Here is a 25518-nt window from a genome sequence, read left to right on the forward strand (position 1 = left end):
ACATATAATAATAATAATAATAATATTAGTATTATTACAATTACTTATATTGTTGTCATATTGTTATTATTGTTGTTGTTTATATTGCCAAAATCTTTTTGAATGAATTTAATAAAGTTGTTCAGCTATGTACTCAATGTCAATGGGTCTGCAAGCTATGACGCGGTCTTTAAACTATGCCGTTTATTTTGGAGAAGGTCAAATATGCCGAGTAAAGTATGACTAAGCCAACGGTCGATGTTCTATTTGGCCGTAAAGCACTTTTTACACGGCTTCTTGTTCGTCGAGACAAAAGGTGAAGGCCAACTGTATGCTGCAAGGCTGACCGCTTGAGGGCGGTGTGCTACAAAGGATACCTCCGACATGACTGTCATGTTCATTTTAATGTCGGGGGGAAAAAAGCATTCATCACGGATCTTCTGCTGTGATAGAGACATTATGCTGCCTCTTCCTTTGTTCCCATTCTGCGGATGTAAATCTGAATAACTGTACAAATATTCATTGTATGCTTTAAATCCGCACAGATAATAGACTATTTCGTAACTAGGTGACTTGTGAAGGTTACACTGGAATTCATTGGGTGTCCGAGTAAAGGGGGGCTGAATACTTTTGCAGTCAACACTTCAGAATTTTAGTTGTAAAAACATTTTCTTTCTACTTCACAATTATGTGGCACATTGTGTTGGTCTGAAATCCCAATAAAATACTAAATTGTAATGTATATATGTATATATATATTTACAAACCCAAATTCCAATGAATTTGGGACGTTGTGTAAAATGTAGCTCAAAACAGAATCCATCCGTCCATCCATCCGCTTTCGATACTGCTTGGCCTCACAAGGGTCAGGGGCGTGCTGGAGCCTATCCCGGCTGAGTCTGGGCGAGAGGCGGGGTACGCCCTCAACTGGTCCCCAGCATATCGCAGAAAAAGAATACAACGATTCGCAATTTCCTCTCAACCTATATTCAATTCAATACACTACAAAGACATTTAGTGTTCAAACTGATGACTCTTATTGTTTTGTTTTTTTCAAATATTCTCTCATTTTGAATCGGATGCATGCAATATGTTCCAAAAAGCTGGGACAGGGGGAACAAAAGTTGTGGAAAGCTCAAGAAATTCCACAGGTGAACGAACAGGTTCATTGTAAACAGCTGAGTGTCATGATTGTGCATAAAAGGAGCTCAGTTGGATGGGCACGCAAGGATGGCCTGAGGTTCACCACTGCATCCCAACTTCGGTGGACTTGAGGTTTGTACGTTTCTTCGACATGAATTGTGTCTTGAAACTCACTTGCATATCCAATGCGCGTCGAGCAGTAGCCTCTGCAATTAAGTGTTACAAGTGAGAGTAATTAGTCAAATGAATGGATGAAGCGCCATAGTTGTGAGTCACATTAGCAGGGACAACATTTTATAGAAGCTGTATTCCAAGCGTATCAATTACTTTTTGCTTTCTTACATAACTCGCTCGATGTGGAGGAGGCAGAGAACAGTATTCATGCACTTCCTACTGCCCACTGTTTGAAAACATGCACACGCACACACGCATGCGCACACACACACACACACACACACACACAGGGGCAGTGCAGTGGAAAATTGCGGGTGGTTGCACTGCACACAGAGAAGTTTCACACATAGGCTAAATGCAGGCTTGTATGACAATTAGAAACGAAACAACATATTCTTTTTAAGTATTCTTATTTCTGTCCATTCATTTTCTTTCTCGCGTATTGTTCTCGTTAGGGGTCACAGGTGCCGGAGCCCATCCCAGTTGAATTTCAGCGAAAGGCAGGGTGAACCCTGAACTGGTGTCTTTCCGTTTCTCTTTTTCCCTCTCTAGAAAAACTACACTCTTTACAGCACAAAAGTGTCTGAAGTGTACCTGTATTAATTAAATGCACTGTAGTATTGAGCAATACTTCAGCCAAACATGAAGTTCAAATCATTTCTTTTCGTGTCGCGTCATTAGCGCATTCCTCACACTATTCATTTGTTTTTAATCAATCTATTATTTTACACCTACGTTTTAACATATGCATTAGTATTGCTATATTTGAGTGCATTGGTTTAAACAAAACCTATTGTTGTGTAAAGCTGAAGTTTGTTCGTGTAATAATGGCCTGACACTCCCCCCAAGTGTAATCTATTGCTACATGCATTTGTTCGTGACAGTCCGAAGAGATGTACAGTAAATGCAGACGTGTCATTCTTTCCTGTGTCCTTATTAATAGTTATCATTAAAAAAAAACCAAAACCCTATAATAACAAGTCTAAAAGTAACACTCCGGGCTCCTCCATGTGTGTTATTTGATGGGTTATAATTTCCCGTAACATCTGTGCTAATCTTCTTAGCATATCCAAGCAGTACCCGCAGTACCTCTTTTGGAGCTTGGATGGCGCCGTGTGCCTTGTCGCAATCGGCATCCCCTGTGCAGCGCACCTGTCTTCGAGCAGCACTGATTACTGCCTGCTTAAAGCCTGTCAAGTTCTACAGCCTTCGCCTGAGTATTGACACTTGTCTGGGACTCACGGGCCGACGCTCGTACATCCAGGTTGTTGGTGGTATGACAGTAACTATCGCTTTCCCGTCTCCTGCTCACGTTCTCGCTTCCCGCTCGCTCCTTGTCCTGCTGGTTCAGCACCCCGCCTCGGATACCCTTACCCTGTGTCAACCCGCAATAAACCATTCTAAATCTACTCCCTCCGCCTCAGTCTGCTCTCGGGTCCAATCCAACTTGCATCGTGACCGAATACTCAGGACCCAGCGACGACACAAGCGTTGAGGGAAGCGCTCGCACAACCACGGCGCCCATATCGACAGACCAGACAAAGCCCTCCGCAAAATCATGGACTCATTAAACGCTCTCACACAACAAGTATCCCTCCTGTCTTCCCTGAGCCATCTCAGCAATCCTCCTGTGAGTATTCTTCCCGAGCCCGCAGCCTCCGATCAACTCCGTCTCCCATACATCCTCCATCTCCTGCCAAATGGGCCACTGCGCTTTGCCGTAATTTCTCACCCGGTACTCGCGTCACAAGAGTCCTTTATAGACTCCGGACCAGAGGAGCCAATGCAATTAGGCAGGACCCGCTTAGACCCCCAGGTCTAAGACAGCGCCGCGTCACTCAGAAATTCTATTTGTATCTATTGTGGACAGCCTGGTCACTTTATTGCCACCTGCACTCTCAAGTCACCGCGACCTGCGACCCGCGACCTGCGACCTGTGAGCTTTTGCGGTGAGCCAAACCAAGACGTCCCAAAGCGTATGACTCTTCCCGCATGCATTCTCCGCCTTCGTTGACGCCGATGACAATTTCATCCATGAGGGCTTGGCGTGTCAGCTCCAGCTTCCCCTTGAGCCCCTCCCGGCCTAAGAAGGTTACGGCCCTGGACGGGCGACTCATCTCTCCCCTGTCACCCACCAAACTGTAGCATTTAAGCTGCTCATTTCTGGGAATCCCCGCGAAACACTTCCCTCCCCCGGGACGCCACTTGTCCTCAGCATCCCGTGGCGCAAACAACGCCACCTTGTCATAGATCGGACCCACCTGTCTCTCACTGGTTGGAGTAACTTCTGTCATTCCCACTGTCTCCTTTCGGCCGTCCCGTCCTCCACCACACCTCGGTCAGCGGTAGCGCCTACCGATCTATCCCCCCATGTTCAGGAAGGACCTCGCCACCTCTCTTGCCCCGCATCGCCCCTATGATTGCGCCATTGACCCCTTGCCGGGAGCCCCTCTTCCGCTCCCCCGAAGAAGATCGCCGGCATGTCCGTCAAGTCCTCCGACGCCTTCTTGACCACGGCCGTTTCGTGAATGCGAATTCCAGCTCCCCTCCGTTCTCTTATTGGGACCCGACCCAGCAAAGATCCAAGCGGTCATCCGCTGGCCCGCGAGAAGCTTCGACGCTTTCTTGGTTTCGCCAATTTCCATGGTTTCATCCGTGACTACAGCAAGGTTGCCGTACCTCTCGCCGGTCTCACCCTCTGCCAGTTCACCTTTCCGCTGGACCCCCGCCGCATCGCAAGCATTCAAACGCCCCAAAGAACTGTTCAATCCTTGAATTTGCATGGTAACAGTCTTTGGATCTTCCTCCGTGATACTTGCCGCAGGAGGTGGCCTTTGCACTCCGCATTAGAGTATACTAGTGGGTTGCCAGGTGTGTGTGTACTACACAAAAGAAACAAGGTAAATGTTTTCTTTCCAAAACAAACAAACAAACAAACAAATAAATGGCACACCATCTCGGAAATGCAGATTTTCAAATGTAAGCGGGCAGGACTTGTCATGTCGTTCAAGTCAAAGTCGAGTCCTCCCAAAAAGTTTCGGAAACCGGTCTTAAGAAATGTACTCAAGACTAAAGTCTAACTCGACTCGGCTCGAGTGGACTCGGATCATATGACCCGAGTCGCGAGTCACGAGTCACTTTTCCTTTTTCTCTGAAACATTGAGTATTGAGTATTCAGGCCCACTCGTACATGTGTTGACCTAAGACATTAGAAAGGATCTGAAGTTGATCATTTGATATAGACAGACTACTATGAGCTTCTCGGCCCGGGTCAAAATCGCAGGCCCAAACGTTAGGCTGAATTTGACGTTACGGTAGCGGAGCACATTTGTGATGGGTTACTGACCTCCAGTGGGCCTGGTCAGTTCGAAACGAAACGAAACGAAACGAAACGAAACAAAACAAGAACATCTTGTGCGACTGTCTTCTTCTTATGATGATGATGATGACGACGTGTTGAAAACAGCTGCGCACGTTCGTTTAGCAGCAAGATCGGCATCCGTTCGGGCGCACAGAGAAGAGAAGCCGGAACGTTGCAGAAAGGAAAAGTGCACGGGAAAAACCACGTCGAGCGAGAGCACATTAGCGCCACGAGCTGGCCCAGCTGGAGGGTGCGTGGACCCCGCGCACACGCACACACACGCTCTCCCTCCCTCCCTCCCCTCCCTCCTTTTTCTCTCGCTCCTCGTTAGCAAATCCGCACTCGGAACGATGGCCGCAGCAGCCCCGCAGCCCGTTCACCGCGACGAGCACGAGAGCGCCGCTTGACGCGGAGCCGTCCGCTGTGATAGAGCGCCTTTCGACCCTAACCCGACGACGTTTCATGTGGTCGCCGGGGAGCCTTTCGCCGCCGACTCCATTGGGGCGCGAAGGAGCCGCGGAGCTCGCGGCTCGCGACCGCCCGCGTCTGTCGGCGCCGCAGCGAGCAAGGCGGGCTGGGGGTGCGACAGCATCCCTCCGTCCCCCCCGTCTTCTGCCGCCCTCACACCGTCGTAGGGCGCTCTCTGCGCGTGGGAAGGCCGCCCCGAAGCGCCCCTCTGTGGGAGGATGTTGCGGGAGTAGCACGTCTCCGAGCGGAAGATGGGGAAGGACCAGGAGCTGCTGCAGGCGGTGAAGACCGAGGACCTGCTCGCCGTGCAGAAGCTGCTGCAAAGGCCCCGGCCGGGGAAAGCAAGTAAGGCGTCTCCGCCATTCCTCGCGCGCGCTCATCTCGGTTACGCGATTGGCCCCCCGCAGGTGGCTCTGCGTCGCGAGTGGGAGTGGGAATGGGAATGGGAATGGGAATGGGATGCAGCAGTAGAAACGGGGCGGGCGGGATCGCTTTGTCCCGAAGGACTCTGATGAAGATTTGATTTTGATTGCGCAAGGATGCACAAGGAAACGCACGGTTTTGCCCCCCTGCGGGGACTCTGCTCCATGTTGATTATTTTCTACAAGAGCACCGAAGCGTGCAACAGTATTCCACGCCCACGTCCCACCCTGATGTGTGGGCAACACAGAGAGAGAGAGAGAGCGAGAGAGCGAGCAAATATTGTCCACGAGTGATTAGTAACCAGTGGCAGACGAGTACGCGTTGAGAGATGATCAGGCGGCACGTTGGAAATGATCCCGTTCCAATGAATCGGTCTGGAGATCCTTGACTTACTCCAAATAATGTGGATTTGTTAGGACACTGAGGTATACAATCCAACGCTGTTCCGCTAGATGGCAGAAGGCACAGAAGTAGCTGTGCATCCGAGTTTTCTTTGGTGGTTTTTTTGGTTTTGTTTTTAAAGACTGGAAAAAACGCCATTGGTTGCATTTCCATTTCGTTGTTCGTAGGATCGTGTTTAACGATGATATTCAGACGTCGTAAGTATTATTCAGCGCTTTGCATTGATATTTGATCCGAACGCTCCGTGGAGCAGATGATATTCCGTGTAAACGTAGCCACGTGAACGCTGACAGCCCAACATCCATGCTCGTGAGTCACAATTCTTTTCATTGTGTGAAATTGGCAAACAATTGGAAGTGCATCGCTTAGCTGTCAATGAAGAACTATCAACTATTGCCTGGAACTGAAACAATAGTTCCGAACATTCATTCTGAAAGCGATTCTTCCCTTCCTCAATTGGAACATTTCGCCCTCGTGGAAAGGCTCGAAAGGTAAATTCAAAGAAAAACATTTGTGGCTTGTTTGTCACGGGGAAGTAGCGGACGTCGACACAAAGATCAGCGGCTCGGTGACCGATGGACAGAATTGCGCAGATGCAGAATAGCATCGCATTTATTGCTTTTTATCGTTTTGACCATGTGCCGTGATGTATTAACTAACGGTCTAGTCCTTTTTCTTTCTTTGACATTGTGGCTTCGCAATGGCAAACAAAGAAGGTGTTGTGTTGTTCCTGAATAAAATCGAGCCAGGAGGATATCCTTTGTGAGTCACTCGTTCTTAACAAACGCAAGATGTTTTCCATGATTCCGGCTAATTGGGCTTTTTGCATAATAGATGCGAGCTCGTGTATGTCGAGACATTCGAAAGGATGCGGCAGCTTCTCGTGTTGTTTTCCGCAAACTGTGCATGTCCAGTCTGGATCATGTGACGAAGGTCCAATTGGCCAAAAATGATGCTGCCCCTTGTCAAGTCTGGTGCACAAGTGACCGTGCGGATTTGGAAGCGGAGAGAATTGAAATTGTTTTAGCACAAACAAGCAAATGCAATGTTATGCAAAAGAACCATCACGTGTCGTAGTCACACTTTCGGGCTGTAGCACAAGTTGGTTTCAGCAGAGGCTTTGGTGTAGGAAACGTGTTGAGTTGACGTTTGTCTTTCATCAAAGGCAGAATACAAGTCCTCCTCAAACCGGGGAGTGAGTGATGTCACAGTTTGACACGACGATATCAGGGGCTCCAAAAAAAACCAACATGTTTTGAAATGCATCATCATTCGTTCAGACAGATCAATTGATAGATGGCGCTAACATGTCGCTTACTACCCACCGACGTAGCTTAACAGCGAAGGTTAAAAATGCAAGCTGCACGAGCAGGAAGAGTGTTTGATTGTTCAAATATAGCTAGACGGACAGACAGACAGACAGACTGGCCAGTGACCGGTGCTTGGCAGAATGATGACGATTTGATTTTGATGCGAGATGGGGGCCCTTTCACATTTGACCATTGTCGTTCCGCTTCTCCGGGAAACGGACGGGTCGTCGTGTTCTCTATGAGCGGCGTGCCACGAGTCACCCCTTGACAAATTGCTTTGGGGTCGGTTAAAGCAGCACGTCTGCTGGACCAAGAACTTGAAGGGCGACTAGTATACAAGAAGTTATGTCTTCCGTCCCACAAGGCTTCCACGTGAAATCAGTTGACAAGAAGCTTACGAGGGAATCAATTCGGGTGCCCGTATTAAAAAATAAAGCAACAAAAAAAAAAACAAACAAAACTTTTCTCTCGTAACCATTTCTTGTAAAAATCCGCATACTAACGAGCAAACACAAAAAACAGTCCGAAATTAGTAGGGTGGGTGTAATGATTCATTTTAGCAACGATTCGATTTGTATGACGATTTGTGGTTGCCGATTCGCGACCGGTTAGAGCGTCTGCCTCACAGTTCGGAGGACCGGGGTTCAATCCCCGGCCCCGCCTGTGTGGAGTTTGCACACACACACACACACACACACACACATCCTTAATGCCAATTTCTTGCGAGCCTCCCTCTCATCTGCCATCCACCAGACAGACGGACGGGAAAAAAAAACAACCACACATTCATACTGTGGTGCCTCATCCAACCACTAGGGGCACTATGAAAAGGAGTGACTTGACACGGGGAATAAAAAGGAAGCGAAGAAGAAAAGAGATGACAAAGAAGAAAGTAGCCTTGACAGTGCTAGTACGAAGTAAAAGGAATTACGAGCGTTTTTGTTGGAAATGCAACACGTACACGCCTCCGCACAGAGCCTGCTGTGCATTCATTTCTAGCATTGATACAATCGATTGATGATCTTTTAAAACCATTTGAATTGATATAGTTACGTGCGGAAGACTTAACTGGCTGAGCACAGATCCATCCGGGTGGATCGTAGCAATATAAATCGGTATAACGGTATCGATCTAATGAGTGAATCGTTACACCGCTAGAAATGAGTATTTTAAAATAGGGAGTTGCGTTGACATTTCACTGGAGATCCTTTTTTTTTTTTTTTTTTTTTTTTTTTTTTAAAACTGTGATTGGCCAGTGACCAGCCCAGGGTGCACCCCGCCTCTCGACCAAAGTTAGTTGCTGTAGATTCCCGCTCCCCTGTAACCCAAGCACTATAGAAAATGTATGCCTGGATATCATTTGTTAGTTTAGTATCCTGGGGATTGCCATATTTAGGTCTCCAAGTACAAATGTCTTTTGGCTAAAAACAAGCAAGCAGGTAGGTAATAATGAAAGAGCGGAGGCGAGCGACTCGGACGAACACGGCAGTGCGTGGTTAACGCAGACCTGTTTGTCATCAAGCGCTAAACGTGGAGCTCACAGGACAGCTGCGCTGGTGGGTTGAGGGAGTTTCTGAAAGACAGAAACCTGAGAGTGGTTTGTGGTGCAGAGCGCTATCCATGCATGGAGAGAAAACTGTACAAGTTGAAGTCTGGTGCGTGTGAGAGCAGAGGGTCTGCTGCAAGTCATTTGCCGCGACTCAGGCCAGACATACCGTCTACACACGCACACCTGGCACCGTCCGGAGAGACATCATCAGTTTGCCGCCACTCCGCCTGCCCTTTGCGCCCCATCGAGTCGTGGCCGTGCGTACCTGCACGTGTGACGCGAGGTCAGTGGAAGCTGATTGCCTGTTTCAATCTTTCTTAACAGCGCTTTCTTGCTATTAGCGTGTGTCTAAAGTGCGATGACCGGTCCACGCGTGGGAGAAACCTGGGTTCCCTTCCTTTGTTTGCTCTTGAAGTGTGAAGCGATAGAGGACGAGTTAACGCTCATGCACACGGAAGGCCCTTGATAGCACGTCTCTGCCTCTCTGTTTTCTGCCCCACATTTGTGTGTTGATATGAGAGGAGGGGAGCAGATGATTGCGTCCGCGCCGCTGCACATTGACAAAGGAGCCGGCGAGGCAGAGTGCAAGGATTCACATGCTGTCGGCCAGAGTCGGCGCACTGTTAACTGCGCTCTGGCGGCTGCGAGACGCCTTAGGGAGAGAAACGAGATCAAATTGCAGCTTCGTGGGTGCCGTCTATATCCACGCTTTGTCCTTTCGCGGTCATAGCAGTAAAATAGTACTGCTCGAAACCGATGAGGTGCCCTCCGCCCGAGACATTTATGTGGAATAGAGAGAGGAACGCAAAGATCAGCATGTTCCGCTTATCTGACAGCGTCTCATTCGTCGTCAAATATATATTCAACTCCTTCACGAACTCATCAACTCATTTTACCGAACATTTTCAACAATTCATCACGTTGAATCATATTGATCCGACTGCGTCAACCTTCTGCATTCCAAAAAGCGTGTGAATGAAATCTTTTAGCATTGTGTTGGTGTCATTCAAACACGCACACAAAGAACTGTCCTTTTCTGCAGCGCTACATGCCAATACCATTGACAGTGTCGATTAGCCTGTTTGTTTCCCTTCAGACAATAAATGATGGGATGCGCTTGATGTAGCTCTTCAATTCTGACGTTGCCAAGACAACACGTTGGAACCTTTTGGACACCGCATAGCTGCAAATGAAAGCTGCCAAATCAAAGCTAAAGACTTTCCAATACAAGTGCGGGATTGTTTTTTTTTTTAATTGATCACGGGAGCTATATTGAAAAGTAGAGCGCGTATAGTATGAGAAATTAGAATATTGAAATGTTGCCTATCTGAGTTCCCTCCATTTTTTGCTCTCAAACAAGGCAAATCTTGAAATGGACGAAAGCGGGAACAAGCTGACGTAACAGATGGCCGAGCCAAACTGCATCCTTGCCCCCCTCTCTGTTCTTCCATTACCCGACCACCGCGCACGCTGTGCGAGATTCTCTCTCTCTTTGGCAAACACTTACTCATCTGCACAATGCACTCCACCCAAAATAACATCCGCGTTTAATGGGCCGGTGGCGAGTTCAAGGAGAAGGAAAGCACAGGAGAGGTGATGCCATTGGAAAAACGAAGGCGAGTCCAACGCTGCTTCACTATGTTCCACAGTGGCTCAACAAAGCTTTATTCATTGTACAAGCAATATTTGAAGGAACACGTCGACGTTAATCATTTTAGGATCGAGTAAAAAAGTTGTTTGGATTCAAACTATTTTTGGAGCGTTCTTTTAAAAAAAAACAAACAGGTGTACTAATAACATGTCTGTGACACGCTTTGTTTAAAGGAGGATGAAGGCTCCTTCCCATTGCATGATTTGTTATGTACCCGCGTCGCGGTTTTGAATACACTCTTCAAACATGAACAGTTCCGCTCTATCGGAAGCTAAACTAAACGATTGGCAATGAGTTGATTGTTGGGGCACGTTTTTCTCTGAGCCCAGCCTCGCTGTATGCGATGCGTCGTGAAGTCGCGCAGCTCGCGATTCCTTCGAAGCGTGTGCGTGTCTATGTGCGCATCCTCATACACGATCAGGAAGACCGACCCTCGGACTGACACGTCTGGCCCGGCCGGTGTGAGCGTGTCCTCGCGCGTCTGCTGCTTTCCGAGATCCAGGTAATGTGCCCTGACATGCGACAAATGCGGTCACCGTGAAGTGTTATGTTTCCCTTGACTGGATTAGTTGCCATTTCCTGTGATTGCTGTCTCTCTTGAGGAAGATTCGATTCTTGTGAAAGTCAGTAAAAGAGCTGCTTCTCTTGAGGATTTCCATCTTATGCACTTGACCGTTTTTACAGGGTCAAGAGTCCCTTTGTTTGCCCAACAATAACAGAAACTTTTCTCTGCATTTTACTTTCAGGAGAGCAAAAAATGTGTACATTCAATAGCAGTGTGCTGCTTCATTGTCATACTTAAAAGGTGGACGCACAAAAGGCACGGAGCAACATTTTCACGAGCACGAGTCATTCACAGATTATGATCATTATTACTGGGCACTGTCATGTGAACTTTTCAAAAAACACAATCAATCGCCGTCACAAACATACCACATCCAATCTAAGTACAATCGTTGTGCCTGTGATTATTGTCTGTCCTCTAGATGCACTCCGACAATTCATCTCTGTCCTCTTCGGTGAGCTGACGAGAAATGATTCCTAAATTGCGGTATTTAGTTAAAGCCGGTGATGAATGTCGCCGCCTTCACCTCGGTCATAAATAATTGAGCCGAAGTCGTCTGCGGCCGTGAGGATGGACGCCTTGCGTGCTGATTTGGATAAAGACGTGTGGATCGCACTCATTTTCCAGGAAGCTTGTGCCCTTCTTAAATATGCACGTAGACCGACTGCTTTAAGATGCTCAGCGTACTTGTGACCATATCGCACCATCTGATTGTAATCCTCCTTAAAAAGAGAAATGGATAGAAGACGATGAAGAATCCACATTATGATTGTGAGCATCAGCGTTCTGTCCGTCTGAACTGAAAGCTCTCCCTCCGTCTGCTCGGACGGCACTGGTCACGTGACTGATCACAAGAAGTTGAAATGTAGCAAAAGTACATTTTGTGTGGCGCTAATTGTCACACAAACAACGCAGTCAAAGGTCAGAGACATCCCGTCTCTCTGGATGTGTACGAAAGGGGTGGGCAAAGTCCGCCCTCTGTGGGCTCCGCTTTCAGCCCGTTGCATTGTTTATGTCGCCGTCAGAGCACACCCAGCCGGGTGGCATTATGTCAGCGCGTCTTTGATCATATTTCTTTTCTTTCAACAACTCATGAATGATCAACATCGTCCCGGTGGGCCGTTGACCCAATGTGGGCCGGTCCGGTCTGCTACCTTTGATTGTTTTACATTATTATTTTGATAATAAGTTTGACCGAGTTGGAACTGAACCCACGCCGCCCGCACTAAAGTCAGGCGTGTGCACCGCTACACCATCGGTGACCCTTGCACAATATTACATCATTTATTACATACATTAGTAGCATTCTTTTATCAGTTTGATTGAAGACTCTAAATTGGCCGTAGGTTGTTTGTTTATGTGTGGCGACCGGTTCAGGGCGTACCCCGCCTCCTGCCCGATGATAGCCGGGATGGGCTCCGGCACGCCCGCGGATGGATGGACATTTGCAGAAAGTATGCCAAGATTGTTTTGCTCGTTTGATTTCATGGTGAAACCCAAAGACAGATTTGATTATTCATTTTTGAATTCACCGTTGACATTTTGGCATCCATGAATCCAAAAAGCAAGGCTACAAGGGAAGCATCAGTTTGAAGATGGAATGTATTGAAACGTGAAAGTGTTTTTTTGTCCTCACGGCCGCTTCATTTGCGCCGCCTACCGTTTGTATTCTTTCGATGTGTTTTTCCTGAAGTTGCTCTCTACCTTCCAAAATAAACATCCGGTCCGGCAGTGGCTCGCCTCCTCGGATGCTCCCGTCGTCCGGATGAACAAGACCAATTGCGTAACATTGTCTCCCGGAAAAGAGAATATTGTTTCTGACTGCTCTGCTGCGTGCACCAGTCTTACTGCACGTGCAAATGTTCTCTTCTTTGGGGCCACTTCTCTTCATGTTTGCCACTTAAAGCTGACATTTAGCAAGCTAGCCGGCCGGTTGCAAGTGTGTGCAGCATATTGCGTATGTGAAACATCTCCTTTGATCACTGCAGTAGGTGTGTTTCACTAAGTCCCATTGTTGTTTGAAGTCCGTCAGCCAGGCTTCCCTGAGCCAACGCTCGTTGCGTACAGCTGCGCAACACATGCGGAACATGCGCTTTGGCCTGTGACTGTTGTCGCATACTGCGCGCGTATGTTAGGGCTTGCTGCCAAACCTCCCTGTTTTTTCCTCACTTACCTGCTCTCGTTTGTACTCACTTCTTTCATCTTAGTTCCTCTTAGAGCATTTAAGAGTGTTGATTTCCTCAGCAGGTGTCTTTTAGGGCAAAAGGCCTCTTTTTATACTCATCACGTGAGCGACGAATTGCCCCGCACGGCCCCTCCGCGTAGATTGTTGCCGCGCGTCGAACGCGGTCCGTTTTAGTCGCACGCTCCGATGACCTACTCGGCGTGCCCCTCGGTTCTACACGCCATCTACGCCGGCGCCTTCTCGATGGATTTAGCAGCATAATTAAACGCGTCATCCGGTCATCTGGGTCCATTTGCCCTAGCAGACACTGTTCCACGGTCGCCATGGTTGTTGCTTTGTTCCTTGTTTCTGAAAGGAAAGTCAAAACGGCAACCGCAAATGGTCCAAAAAACTCCACCCTGCGGCGTCCTCGCCAACAGCAGCCGTAGCGACACCCCCGACTCGGAGGTGAACTGCAGCGCACTTTCGAGACTGCGCGCGTGGCTTGCGCTCGAGTAAAAATGCAGACTACGCGCGGGACAGACGCAGTGACGTACGTATGAAGAAGCCTACAGTTGTTAATTGGGGGAGGGGTTTGGAGTGAAAATGCAGAAAAAAGCAAGAACCTAGAAAGGCTAGACAAAGGCAGAGTGGGTGGAGGCATTCGCTTTCATTTGTATGAACACGATCTGCTCATTCACCTCGTTATGACGCAGCGTCAGGAGTAACTATAACGCCCGAGTTACTTGCTCAAGGATACTTCTCTGGTCGCCGGCCAAGCCGCGCATAGCTGATCGGAACAAATAGGGGCGCACACAACACAAAGCTGCAAGGCTAATCGCGTTTTGTCCCAATTTGAAAAGAGTTCCCCGTTTTCTTAACATGTACAGTACGTAGCACACTTTGGTGAAATTGACCTACCATTGTTTGCACCCCATTTCCTTTTTGCAAAAAATGAAGCCGTTTTAGGGGCTGGCCGTCTCCCGCAAGTGAGATCCCACTCAATGTTCGAATATTTCATCTTTATATCGACTAACACTTCATAAGAAAGAAGCGAGTGCAACGATGATAGTATCTTGTGCATTTCCATGCAGGCAGCATGGCTTCGGTGTCCACTGCGCGCCGTGAACATTTGCGCTTGTCTGTCGAGTCTTGCGCTCATTCTTTGGCCTTCAAATGTGCGTGTTTCTACGTGAGAATCTGACTGTCTGCGGATTAGTACATCAGATCTCCCGGGCCACTTGTTTTAGTCTCATAGAATATTCTTATACTTAATATACTTTTTCTTGTCTTCATCCCAGTTTGCTGCTTCTTCCCATGTTCACTCTCTCTCTCTCTCTCTCTCTCTCTTTCTTCTATTTGCCCACATCTCTTTCCATCATTCCCGGTCCCCAACCTTCCCGACTTCCTGCTGTCCTTTTCATCAGCCATGCTTTTTTATCCTCCCTCCCTGACCCCCTTTGTATGTCGCTCGTACCGACTCTGCTCACATCGCGTTCGCCCCCTCTGGTGTGACTCATAATTATATATAATATGATGTCATGAATAATTATGGTCAGGCAATAAAGGAACCTCTCGCAAATTATCAAGAGGCTCAGGTTTGTGTAAATTTAGAAGGCAAACATAGAGCGTTAAGCGTATTTGATCTGCATTCGGCACCACTAAAACTTGTTTCAAACGATCCACACGAATGGCTAATAAATGACGCTCCCGTTGCGGGGCAATCCGGGACTTGAAGTTGTGAGCGTTGTGCATTACATAATGAGCATATATGCTCGTCCGGTTTGCCGTCCGACAATACAACATTCAAATGCATCGTCGTTTCTACACCAAAAAAAAACCTCACTATTAATAATCGGTATGATCCGTTACTCAGAGAAACCGGCACAACGGCTCAGTGCAGAGCTGGATCGCGATCAAGACAGCGTCGACAGTAGCAGCAGACGTGCTTGCACGTGCAATCAGGCTGCTGTTCTCAATGTAACTCGACCACGCACAGTTGACTTACGTAGGACTATAATGACAGTGTCCATTTGTTAAATGCTGTATGTCGTGACTCATTAATGGTACCACACGCTTAAAAAAAATAGCCAACTCAATGAAACCATATCTACTTCATATTGAATGTCCCTTAAATGTCAGGAAAAGGTCCATACAGGTCTTACTGTTTAGTGTGCAGGGCTGCATCCAATTGTTCTTCTTTCTGGGCAATTGAACAGAAGAAATAGTTAAAAGACCAAAAGAACAGGAGCGCGCGCGCGCACACACACGCACACGCGCAGTTAGTCACCTGACATTTCTACCCTGGGAGAGGCGCACCATCCTGTGCATCAAAGCGTTCCCAAATACTCCTATGCTGAATGACTCTCTCGCGGAGGGATTTGAACATCCTGCGCTTGCTATTTTGCGACCAAGGAAGAAAAACTATTTTGGTATCAGCGTTCCGGAGAATCTGCACTAAATCCTGTGGCCTGTCGCTCCAATTTTGCTTCATTCCCAGGCACTGCAAAATAGTGAAACTTCAAAAACAGTATTAGCGTAACTTTAACACCCCCCCCACATATGTTTGAGAATGTGTCATGAAAAAATGTCAATAATATTTTCCCAATCTACTTTCGAGATAATTGAACCCCCAAATAAAGGCTTTATTGATTGTGTATTTTTGCAGCAGTATGACACGTTCACGTCCGCCGTGCGCAGGCGGCCTGGTTCATGAGCTATATCTGGACTCAGATGTGAGCGTCCCACATGGGAGCTGGATTCAACGCTTAGCGTGCGACGCTATTTGCCTTGCTGCTAAAAACCTCCGTGATAGTGCCAGTGGATGACCTCTTCAAGTAGGATTTTCGGCACTTTTCAACAAAGATCATCTGTGTTCTACTGAATGCAATGCGCTGTTCAGTTTAAGTTAATCAAGCTTTCTTGTTTATAAAAAGCACCTTCAAAACATAGGTCTGCGTCAGACCACACGCGTCCCATTGTTTTTGTTTGGAAGACAAGCGAAGAAGTGCAGAGACTATTGAGACGGACGGTGAGGACAAAAGCAAGTTGTCGTGTGACCAAAGTCATTATGTCACTATACGTCGCGCTCCAGATTGTCGGGCTAAATATTTGCCCAACTTCCCTTTTTTTCACAAATCCATCCTTTGACGACTCAACAATCACGCTGTTTTGTTGGGTTGTTGAGAAGCTGCGAGCTTTCCGCCCGATGTCAGCGATATGCTTCGGGCCACCTCCAATGTTTTTGCTTGAGAGCGTTGCTTGGCTCGGATATTGCAGTCTTGGGCCTCGACAGACACGAGCGCTTCCTGCTCGTCGGTGACTTTTAACACCTCCTTTCTTAATATGATGAAACTTTCAAACCCGTTTGCTGACACCCATTTTTTAACAGTCTGATGATCCCGCGTTAAGTCTTCATTTTCATTCCTTCTACAAGGAATCTTCCTATTGGACACTTTTAAATGTCATCCTTTTTTCCAGTTATGAACATGAGAAATTATACAAGCAAGCATGATGATTTGCAACAAAAGACATGAATTATGCTAATTTCAGCAACTTTGGCTTTGGTAGCATGTCCTCACGTCTTTGTCCAGACGCAAACACTCCAAATGAGTGCGATTCAACGTCAATATGTAATACAGCACACAACGATGACTGCGAAATGAGGGCGATGCGATGTTTTTCCCGTGTCAAATGGATGTAAGAGCAGACGTTTGTGATGTGTTTGAAAGAAATCTGTTGCTGTACGACACGTTTTCCTTGTGCCTTAAAAAGCAAAAATGTGACGAGGTTGTCATCGAACAGTCACAATATTCTGCCTGCCGATAAGCGTATCATCATAACAATAGCCCTGCTAACTAGCCTCCGGATCAGAACGCCATGAGAAAGGAGCGTTATCACAGATGGTCGGCCACAGCTGATAAATGCTGCGTGATCCCTGGCTTTATTTGTTTGTGTGTGTGAAGGACAAAGAGGCTGAAGAAAATAAAGGGAGTTTACTGGCCGGCAGGGATGCAATGAGAGGATGATGGAAAAAGCGGTGAAAATGGGCGTATGGACGGGAAAAGAAGGGCGAAGGAGAAGAAAAGCAAAAGCAGGCAGATGGAGCTTGAAAGGGATGGAGCCTGCAATAGAGGGGGCCTTGGTGGTTCTGTGAGGATGAGTCGTGCCCTGGCACGCTGTGGAACACTGGAGAAAAGCGTTACTGACAGTCCCAGGCATCAAAAGGCGAGACAAAGGCCCTGCAGACAGTTCGAGGTCAATGTCCAACGGCTGCGGAGCTCTGCGCGCTTGCGATGGTGGTGTGTTGGGATGGTACATTTTCTTTGTTTCATTAATTGCCGATTGCGGGTATGCTATGATGTCGCCCGACTTCCGGTATGCGGCTGACACGACTATCCCAATCCCGCCTCCGCGCTCCGCAGTTCAAAATTAGCCACGACTTAGTGTACTTACAGAAGCTCAGCTGTACCAGATCGTAGAAACATTTCTATCGATAGAGACAAACATCCGAGTGTCAGTGAAACAGAGGGAAGCTACGTATAGAATACCACCGCTAACCTAATATTGCTGCATCAGGAAAAACGTAGTTATTTTGAAGTGAAAATCGACTTTTGAAATGACTTCTATACAATTAGAGTCGCGTCTCCGGAGCGCCAACCCAAAAAGTGGGACGTTTAACGCGGTGAGTTTCACGTTCAAATGCGATATACATTGAACTTTTTCCTTCTGCAAAACAAAACGAAGCAATTGTTTCCGCCGGCGAAGCCCGATGAAGGGAGAGAAAGAAAGGTATGAGCTACTTTTGGAGTCTTCGAAATCAACTGGTGCGAGGAACATTGTGTTGACTCAAAAGGCCATCTTGAGACTTAGACGGCAGCTCTGCTCCAACACAAAGTCTGTTTTGACGGGCGCGCTGAGCCCAAAAGCCGCGCTTGACTCTATCGGTACAGGGTCGGTCCCCCCCACAGGGTTTGAACATATTTCAAGTAAAGAGCTCCTTAATGGTCTGTGCTCCTCTTGTTTTCCATAGGTGATTTAGGGCAAATGTCCAAGGCTTTACACGCCTTATTGTGCTGGATTAACACCTCCAGCAAGTGCTGTTTTTTTTCCGAGAAACATTGTCAGCTTTTGTCAGCTCTCACCTCGTGCCTCTCCCTCATTTCCCGACGTCAGAGTCTAAATGTTGCAATGTCGCACCGTAGGGAAGCCGCAGGGAAGGCTGAGGAAAGGCTGAGCGCTTGTTGTTTGTTCTGGTGTTCTGTCCTGGAGCGCCGCGTGCGATTCTTATCCAGAGCGGACTTATTTCTGGCCACGATCGCTGACAGTGTTATGATGAATTTGTCACTTCTGTCTTGCAGTCCTTTCTTCCTTCCACTCTACTGATCGCAGCCTGTGTTTTTTTTTTGTGTGTGTGTGCCTCTTACCCTCCTCTCTTGTTTTGGCATTTTCAAGTGTTCCCTCCTTCTTATCTGCCATCCTTAGAAAAACCTCGCAAACTCTGTTCACTGTTCCAAGCAATTTTCCATTGATCAGTTTCTAATTGCTATGGCTCAAATTGGGTTAAGATTTTCTAAGTGAAATGCAATTATGGACATCACATACACGAGAAAGTAGTTCCTCGCAAAGATCAGTTGTATATATGTATACACACACACACACACACATATCTATATATAGTATATACATATATATATGTGTATATATATATATATATATATATATATATATATTTGATCCAACAATGGATGAGTGCTTCAGGTACTAAAAGTAGTTGTATCCAGCCAGTGATGATTAGGACTGCCTAAAAGCAACAATTGTCCTAAACTGGAACGGAACCGACGGCTGAGGAGGATGTGACAAAGGTTGAAATCGACAAATCAATGCTGCGGAACTCATAAGTCAAATAGAAACATGTTTCGTGACTGAAAAAAATCCAGGAGCAGTCCCTTGCTATGTACATCTTGAGAAACAAAATCCCAAATGTTGTGGCCGTATTCCGATGGGCGCATTCGATTATTCTTCTATTAAAATGTTGCGTACTGAGCAGCCAGGATGGAAAGGTGTGAACTCCTTTCTCACTTCGCAATAACTTCTATTTCCTATAATCACACTTCTTCTGTGGAGGCATGAATGACCTTTTGAACCTTTGCTCATTGAGCTGATGTTTTGGTTGAAGCGTTTAGTGCTGAATTTTCTTGTTGAATAAATGAAATTGACCCTATAATTCGACGACAACGAAACAATCTTTCCCTCCTCTTGATCTCAGCCACCCACCTCTTCGTATTTTGCTCGATTTGCGGCATGTCGAAGCAAAGCCAACGATAGGACGCCATAAGAACGCCCTGTGACTAAAATGTCCTCCAGGTGTATGCCATGTTATACTTGCATTATTTTTTATCTGTATTTCGTTTGACAAATGCAAATTCCTCGGCGGCCGTACGCCTGCATGGATAGTTGCGCGTGTCACACACAGCATGTGCTCGGAAAAATGATGGCCCGTGTGTGATGAGGTCATTGTTCAGTAGCAATCCTAGTAGCGTTCTCCTGAGCTCTGCACTCTTAAGTCTATTGTCACACTCAACATAACCCCAAAAAACAAACTTGTTTCTAATGAGGAATTCAAACAAAAGCAGGACAATTGTTGAAATGTATAATGGGAGGCTAGCATGGAGTTTGTGGCGGCGTGAGCGTGCCGCTACCGACTGCGGTGAAATGAAATCACGGCGCTTTTGCTTGAACGCGCCACAGGCACTCGGGTGGATTGCAGGCCTTTTATTGTTGACAGCGTGACAGGAACCACGGCGAAAATCGCATTCGGTCTCGGACATTCCTCGCAGCTCTGACTGACTATATCAGCAAAATAATAAGAATCTCATCTATTCGTATAATACGAAACAAATGCAGTTCCGTATTATGACAGTGTGGTGATACAAATAATCATTTTCCTAGTAATCCCCTCGTATGTGTGACAAAAGAGCAAGGAGCGTCCGTGACCCGCGACGCCGCCGCCACGGTAGCGCCTAAATGGAAACATGAATTGCGGTGGCCCAATCAAGGCTTTGATCCAACTTGATACGAGGGTGCGCGCTGGCTAAGCTGTGTTTTCTCCTGGAAGTCCCTAACAAACCTGGCACTCTCGAAGGGAACCAAAAAAAAATGCCAGAATGAGCACGTTCATCAGTTCATCAGGCGCAAACGCGCTCACGTTCGCGTCAAATAGGAACGAGTGCATGAACTTTCATTCGTTGAACTCGTTCAGGTATAACACTGACGAATCCGATCTGCTGTTGATTTGAAATGTTTCGGTGTGTTTATTTGATGGAGGTTTTCGGGAGCTCACCGTGTTTAGCGCCGACGTCGGCACAGTCCGCGCTGCACCGCAGAGCTTCATCTGACTGTCATGTGATCCTCTCAGCTTAGCTGGATTTCATTGCTTATGTTTGGATAGAATTACTCAACAGTAAATATGCTGGTAGGTCATCTTGCTACCCAAATCCCAAGCCCAAAGTGTCATTTCAGCCTCTGCGTGGCTGTAGCATCACATTTCTCAAAGCAATAATCCAAAAGATTTGACATTTCCATCAGCAATCTCCAAATCCTACCGGTGTGTGTCATATTTGTCACAAGGAGACAAGCGCTGGTTGTGGGTTACACATCTAGTTGCTAACTTTTTTTACGCGGTGCCAGTCGCGTCTGGCTTTATATGCCCGCTTTGCTGGAGAGTTTGTGCCTTCTCTCAGGGCTAACCAAAAGAGCCCATTTGACCCCATGTTCTTCTTTTGAAGGGCATGTCACTCGTGGCGTTATGGATGATAGGAAACATGAGGGCGGGTGTCACATAGTATCTCATCCCGCAAAGTCCCGTATCCAGACACAGCCGAGTTAATGGAATTGCGTTTGAAATGGCATGATGATCAAACGTCGGGGACTCCACCGCAAATACGCAATCGATCGAGTTGAACCCGTCGCATGCTGTAACTCTCTAATTATGTCTGATGTGGATTGTCGAGAGAACGGCATGGGAATTCTCACTTAACGTGTCGGAAAAGCTCAGTTTCATTCCAATACAGCAGGAGGAACAACTTCCAAGTAGTCCTGAAAAGATACGGAGCGCATGCAGAATGCAGAATGTCCGTTCGCATTTCTTGTTTGACTCTGTGTTGCTTGTGCATGATCGAAAGATGCACAGCACGGTTGCACTCTCATTCATTCCTTTTCCAGCAAGTCGGCATAAAGAAATTCCGCGGCCGTGCAAGCATGCGCCTCTCCCGTGGGGACAAACAGCGAAAGGGGAGAAGCAACGGTGCTCCCCAGCGTAACAGGGCGCAGTGTCACAATAAGAACTGCACGCTGAAATTAACATTCTGCATTTTGAGGAGAACACATCAGGTGTTATTGACATTGACATTTTGTATAATTACAATATTCACAAGAGCTTATTTGACCAAGTTCCGTCACTGTGATCGGTTATCAATGCGGTGTCGAGGCCACCTTTTGTGCCCCGAGGGCCTCCGGAGCCTTCTCTGCCGGCCGAAACGCTATCAAAAGCACTGAGCGACAGTTACGACTTCATTATCGCACTACTCGCTCGAAGCCTCGGCCGAGTCTTTGCGCGATGCTCGTTGCAGCGCAATAAAATTGCAATATTAGTCATTCCAACTGCTCCAAGTGCTGGAGGACTCTGCATCTTTTTTGCACAATTGTCCCAAAAAATCAGAATAATTGTACCGGCATGACCAGATAACGAGCAACCTTTTACTGCTCAGTGACTGTTTTTTTTTTTTTTTTTTCGTGTTTTCAGTCCGTCTGTTGTCGTACGCGAGCGGCTCCGACTACCGGAGACAAATTCCTTGTGTGTTTTTGGGACATACTTGGCAAATAAAGAGGATTGTGATTCTGATTAAATCAATTCATTTTAAAACACAGGAGAGATTTACAGTCAGTTATTGACCGCTATCACATCCAACATTTTGCTTTATCATTGTTATTACTATCTCGGTGCACTTTTGAAATAGTTATTGTACTTTTTTTATGAATCCACGGGGTGGAAAAAAAACCGTACCGATGGTGTCGATCAGGGGAAGACAAACTATGGCCCGTGGGCCAAATGTGGCCCGCCCCGTTCTTTAATCTGGCCCAACGAACATTTACAAGAAGCCTGTAATATTTCTTGCATTCATTTTTGTTCTCACATGTGTTAGTTCAAATATATTTGTTCATTTCATATTCTGTATTTATGTCCTTTTCTAAATCAATATTTGATTTATTGTTATTCAAATTAAAATATGACATAGAATATGACATGTAGTCAACATTTTTATTCATCAAGTAATTGGTTCATTCGTTCAAAGTAAATTCATCATTAATAATATCTAAAAATGAGAACGGATTATTGTGTTGTAGTTCAAATCAACGATTTTGCACATTTTACATGAACATTTTCCCCCTCCTTGTCAAGAATGGCCTCTCGCATCTCTCCTTTTAAAAAAAAAAAAAAAAAAAAAAAATCGAATGTGGCCCTCGAGCGCAACATTTTGCTGACAGATACTGTCGATTCAAGAAAATGGTAACTCTTGAAAACGGAAGGTATTCATTGTGCACAAAAGCGAGGGGTGGAAAAGTGGAAAGAGGAACTCCGAGCGGCAGCGGACACATGACCTCTATAGATCCCTGAGCCGTGTGAACTTCCTCATGAGTCATGTGTCACGGTCTCCCGGAAGTCCCTCTTTGACGACACGCGGCCGCCGGTCTCCGCGAGTCTCGTCGTGGCGTCTCAGTCGATGTGAAGTGGAAAGCTACGCGCCGTGGGTTTATACGTCTCCCGTGCTGAAACGGCCACGCTTAAAGTTCCATTTTCATCAAGTTATTGATGATTTCAAATTGTAGGGATTCCCAGTTAAGGCAATTCTTATTGACAAAGCAAATGGTGTTGGCCCACTGAAATACAGTTCTCGCATAATTGTGATTCTAATTCTAATTGTAATGCTCTCAGTGCAGGCTCTTATAGGCAATGATAATCAATACATAAAAAAAAAAAAATGTAGTTCTTGGCAGTATTGGGGCGACAGAGTCGTTTTCTTCCCCCCCAAAAAAAGCGTTAATGATGTGAACACAATAGTTGTTAACCTCTGCTAAAATGAAATAAATCATCAAACATATCATCAACTCACCTTTGATCACCTAATATATATAAAACTGCTTCAAGTCTGCTCTTACAGTGCGAGCCTAAGCATGCTTTGCCTGCAAACTGTCATGCATCATGCCTCGGAACAGAAAAGGTCGAGAAATACTTTAACATTGGGAAGAAAGCAACACGTACCGTCAATACAAGAAGACGACTGCAACAGAAAGACAAATGAACATCAATCAATGAAAAGCAATGACACTCTTTTTTTTCTCTCCTTTAAGGTCGTGTATTGCAACGTGCGGTTAAATTACGGAGCGATAGATTCCCGACGATCTGAAACTGCAAACGACACGAACGGATGCCGACGACAACCTCCGCACATTGGTGCCAAATACGTCATTTTGTTGTGTATTACAGCACATTGATCGCTTTCCTGGCCCACCTTCCGCCTCTGCACTCCCTCTTTGCCCATGAGATGCTCCCGTCTCTGCTCTCTAATTGAATCAGACAACTTCCTGTTTACCTGCTTCTGAAGTCACATTTATGGGAGTGCGTGCGTGCGTGCGTGTGTCTGCAGCTGAGCAAATGTGATTATCCGTGATCCAAACTAATCAGAGTGGCCATCCTGTCTTGTCTGCTTCGCCAACCCCCCTCGTGCTCACATCTCAAGAAATGATGTTTGTTTTTTTTTCATTTCTACTCCGTGAACACATCAGGTGTTATTGACATTGACATTTTGTATAATTACAATCCAACAAATGCAAGATATTCACAAGAGCTTAATTGAATTGTATATACTCAATATATATTTAAAACCAAGTTAGTTGTGTACAGTATATTTATCTATATGAGTACACACGTAAATCCAAAAGAGCAGTATGCATGTATGCACCATCCATCCATCCATCCATCCATCCATCCATCCATCCATCCATCCATCCATTCTCTAAACCGCGGCTCCAACTACCGGAGACAAATTCCTTGTGTGTTTTGGACATACTTGGCAAATAAAGATGATTCTGATTCTGATTCTGATTCTGAATTGTGAGCACTCATCTCGTAGCGCCCTTGAGCGAGCTATCCAACCTCTAAGCTCAACTCGGGGGTGCAACGCTGTTGGTGGTGCCCCATTACTGACTTTTTTTGTGGACACTTCTCCAAAATGTTTCATAGAAAGCGGTTACGTAGTAAGGCTCGTATGCAAGCCAATGGCCAGCTCACATCTGCTTTGCACATGGAAGAGGTAAAGAAGGATGTCTGAAAATATATGCCTTTGTGAGCATGTACCGAATACGAAGGAAAAGGAAGCAAGAAGAGGATGCACGGAGGAGGAGTCAAATAGGAGAGATTTTTCAGGTGATGGAATCATCTGATGTCACACGCGTTCCCTCCTCCACTCTTAGAAGCAGATGTGTCAGGCTTCCGCTCGTGTGAGAGAGTGAGCAGCAGTGTACGTAGTTCCGCGCGGAGAGCATTAAAGAGGTGACGGTGTGCGTATTTATAGTACATGAATTCAGCTGACTGCAACGCTGACTTCCACTGGCACACACGGAGCTATAAAGACGTGTGCTTTAACAGTGTGTGTACACAGGTTGGTGATCTTCTGTTCGCCGCTGCGTAGCCATTTATTTACATGTTGCTCACAATGATGATGAACATTGTGTCGCCTTTCTGTGGAGGTTTTTGCACATTGTTTCTCAGATAAGTTTAGATGACTGATATAGGGTTTGATCATTCGTTTCTCGGCTGAGACTAAATTCAGGGAAATTACTTCAGTGGTTTTCATGCAGTATGGGGGGAAAAAAAAGATCTTTCTACAGATGAAGAGATGAATGCAAACTCTAGAAATGTCAAGAAAATCTAAGCGAACCTGCGTTTGACTCAGATGAAGGTGTATTAAGGAAAGCTTCTGTCGGGCAAACGCATTGTATTAAACTGTTCTTGTCCAATGAATGCCGTGCTACTTCGGAGCTTCAGTTAAAATGCGGCATTATACGCGAGAAATTACGGTAAATGTCTACAAAAGTAGACTGGCATAAGGAGTCAGGCCTGCATCTGAAAAATACAATTTATTTGGATGCCTGCAACTCCAAAACTAAATTCAGGATGGTTGATGGATAGCCACCGTGTCTCAATTGAGCTGTGTTGCCAGACTTGTATTTGTAAAAGGGGTGTAATAATTGGGAACGAGTTGGTCGGT

At 46.3% G+C, this 25518-nt stretch overlaps 1 protein-coding gene across 10 annotated transcripts in view; it reads left to right on the forward strand.

Moving 5' to 3' along the window:
* Positions 1 to 4967: 4967 nt before the first annotated feature.
* Positions 4968 to 25518, forward strand: part of caskin1 (CASK interacting protein 1) — a 70834-nt gene continuing 50283 nt past the window's right edge. For 5 of the 10 annotated variants that reach the window (XM_061748170.1, XM_061748173.1, XM_061748174.1 and 2 more), the window contains exon 1: positions 4969 to 5470. In XM_061748170.1, coding sequence (XP_061604154.1) covers positions 5377 to 5470 — 94 coding nt within the window. In that variant the 5' untranslated portion in view covers positions 4969 to 5376. Of the gene's footprint in view, positions 5471 to 6116; positions 6148 to 25518 lie in introns of those variants that run through there. The other 5 variants (XR_009784623.1, XM_061748168.1, XM_061748169.1 and 2 more) reach the window with 2 other exon arrangements.

The sequence above is a fragment of the Phyllopteryx taeniolatus genome, chromosome 16 (genome assembly GCF_024500385.1).
Source record: "Phyllopteryx taeniolatus isolate TA_2022b chromosome 16, UOR_Ptae_1.2, whole genome shotgun sequence".
Taxonomy (NCBI): Eukaryota; Metazoa; Chordata; class Actinopteri; order Syngnathiformes; family Syngnathidae; genus Phyllopteryx; species Phyllopteryx taeniolatus.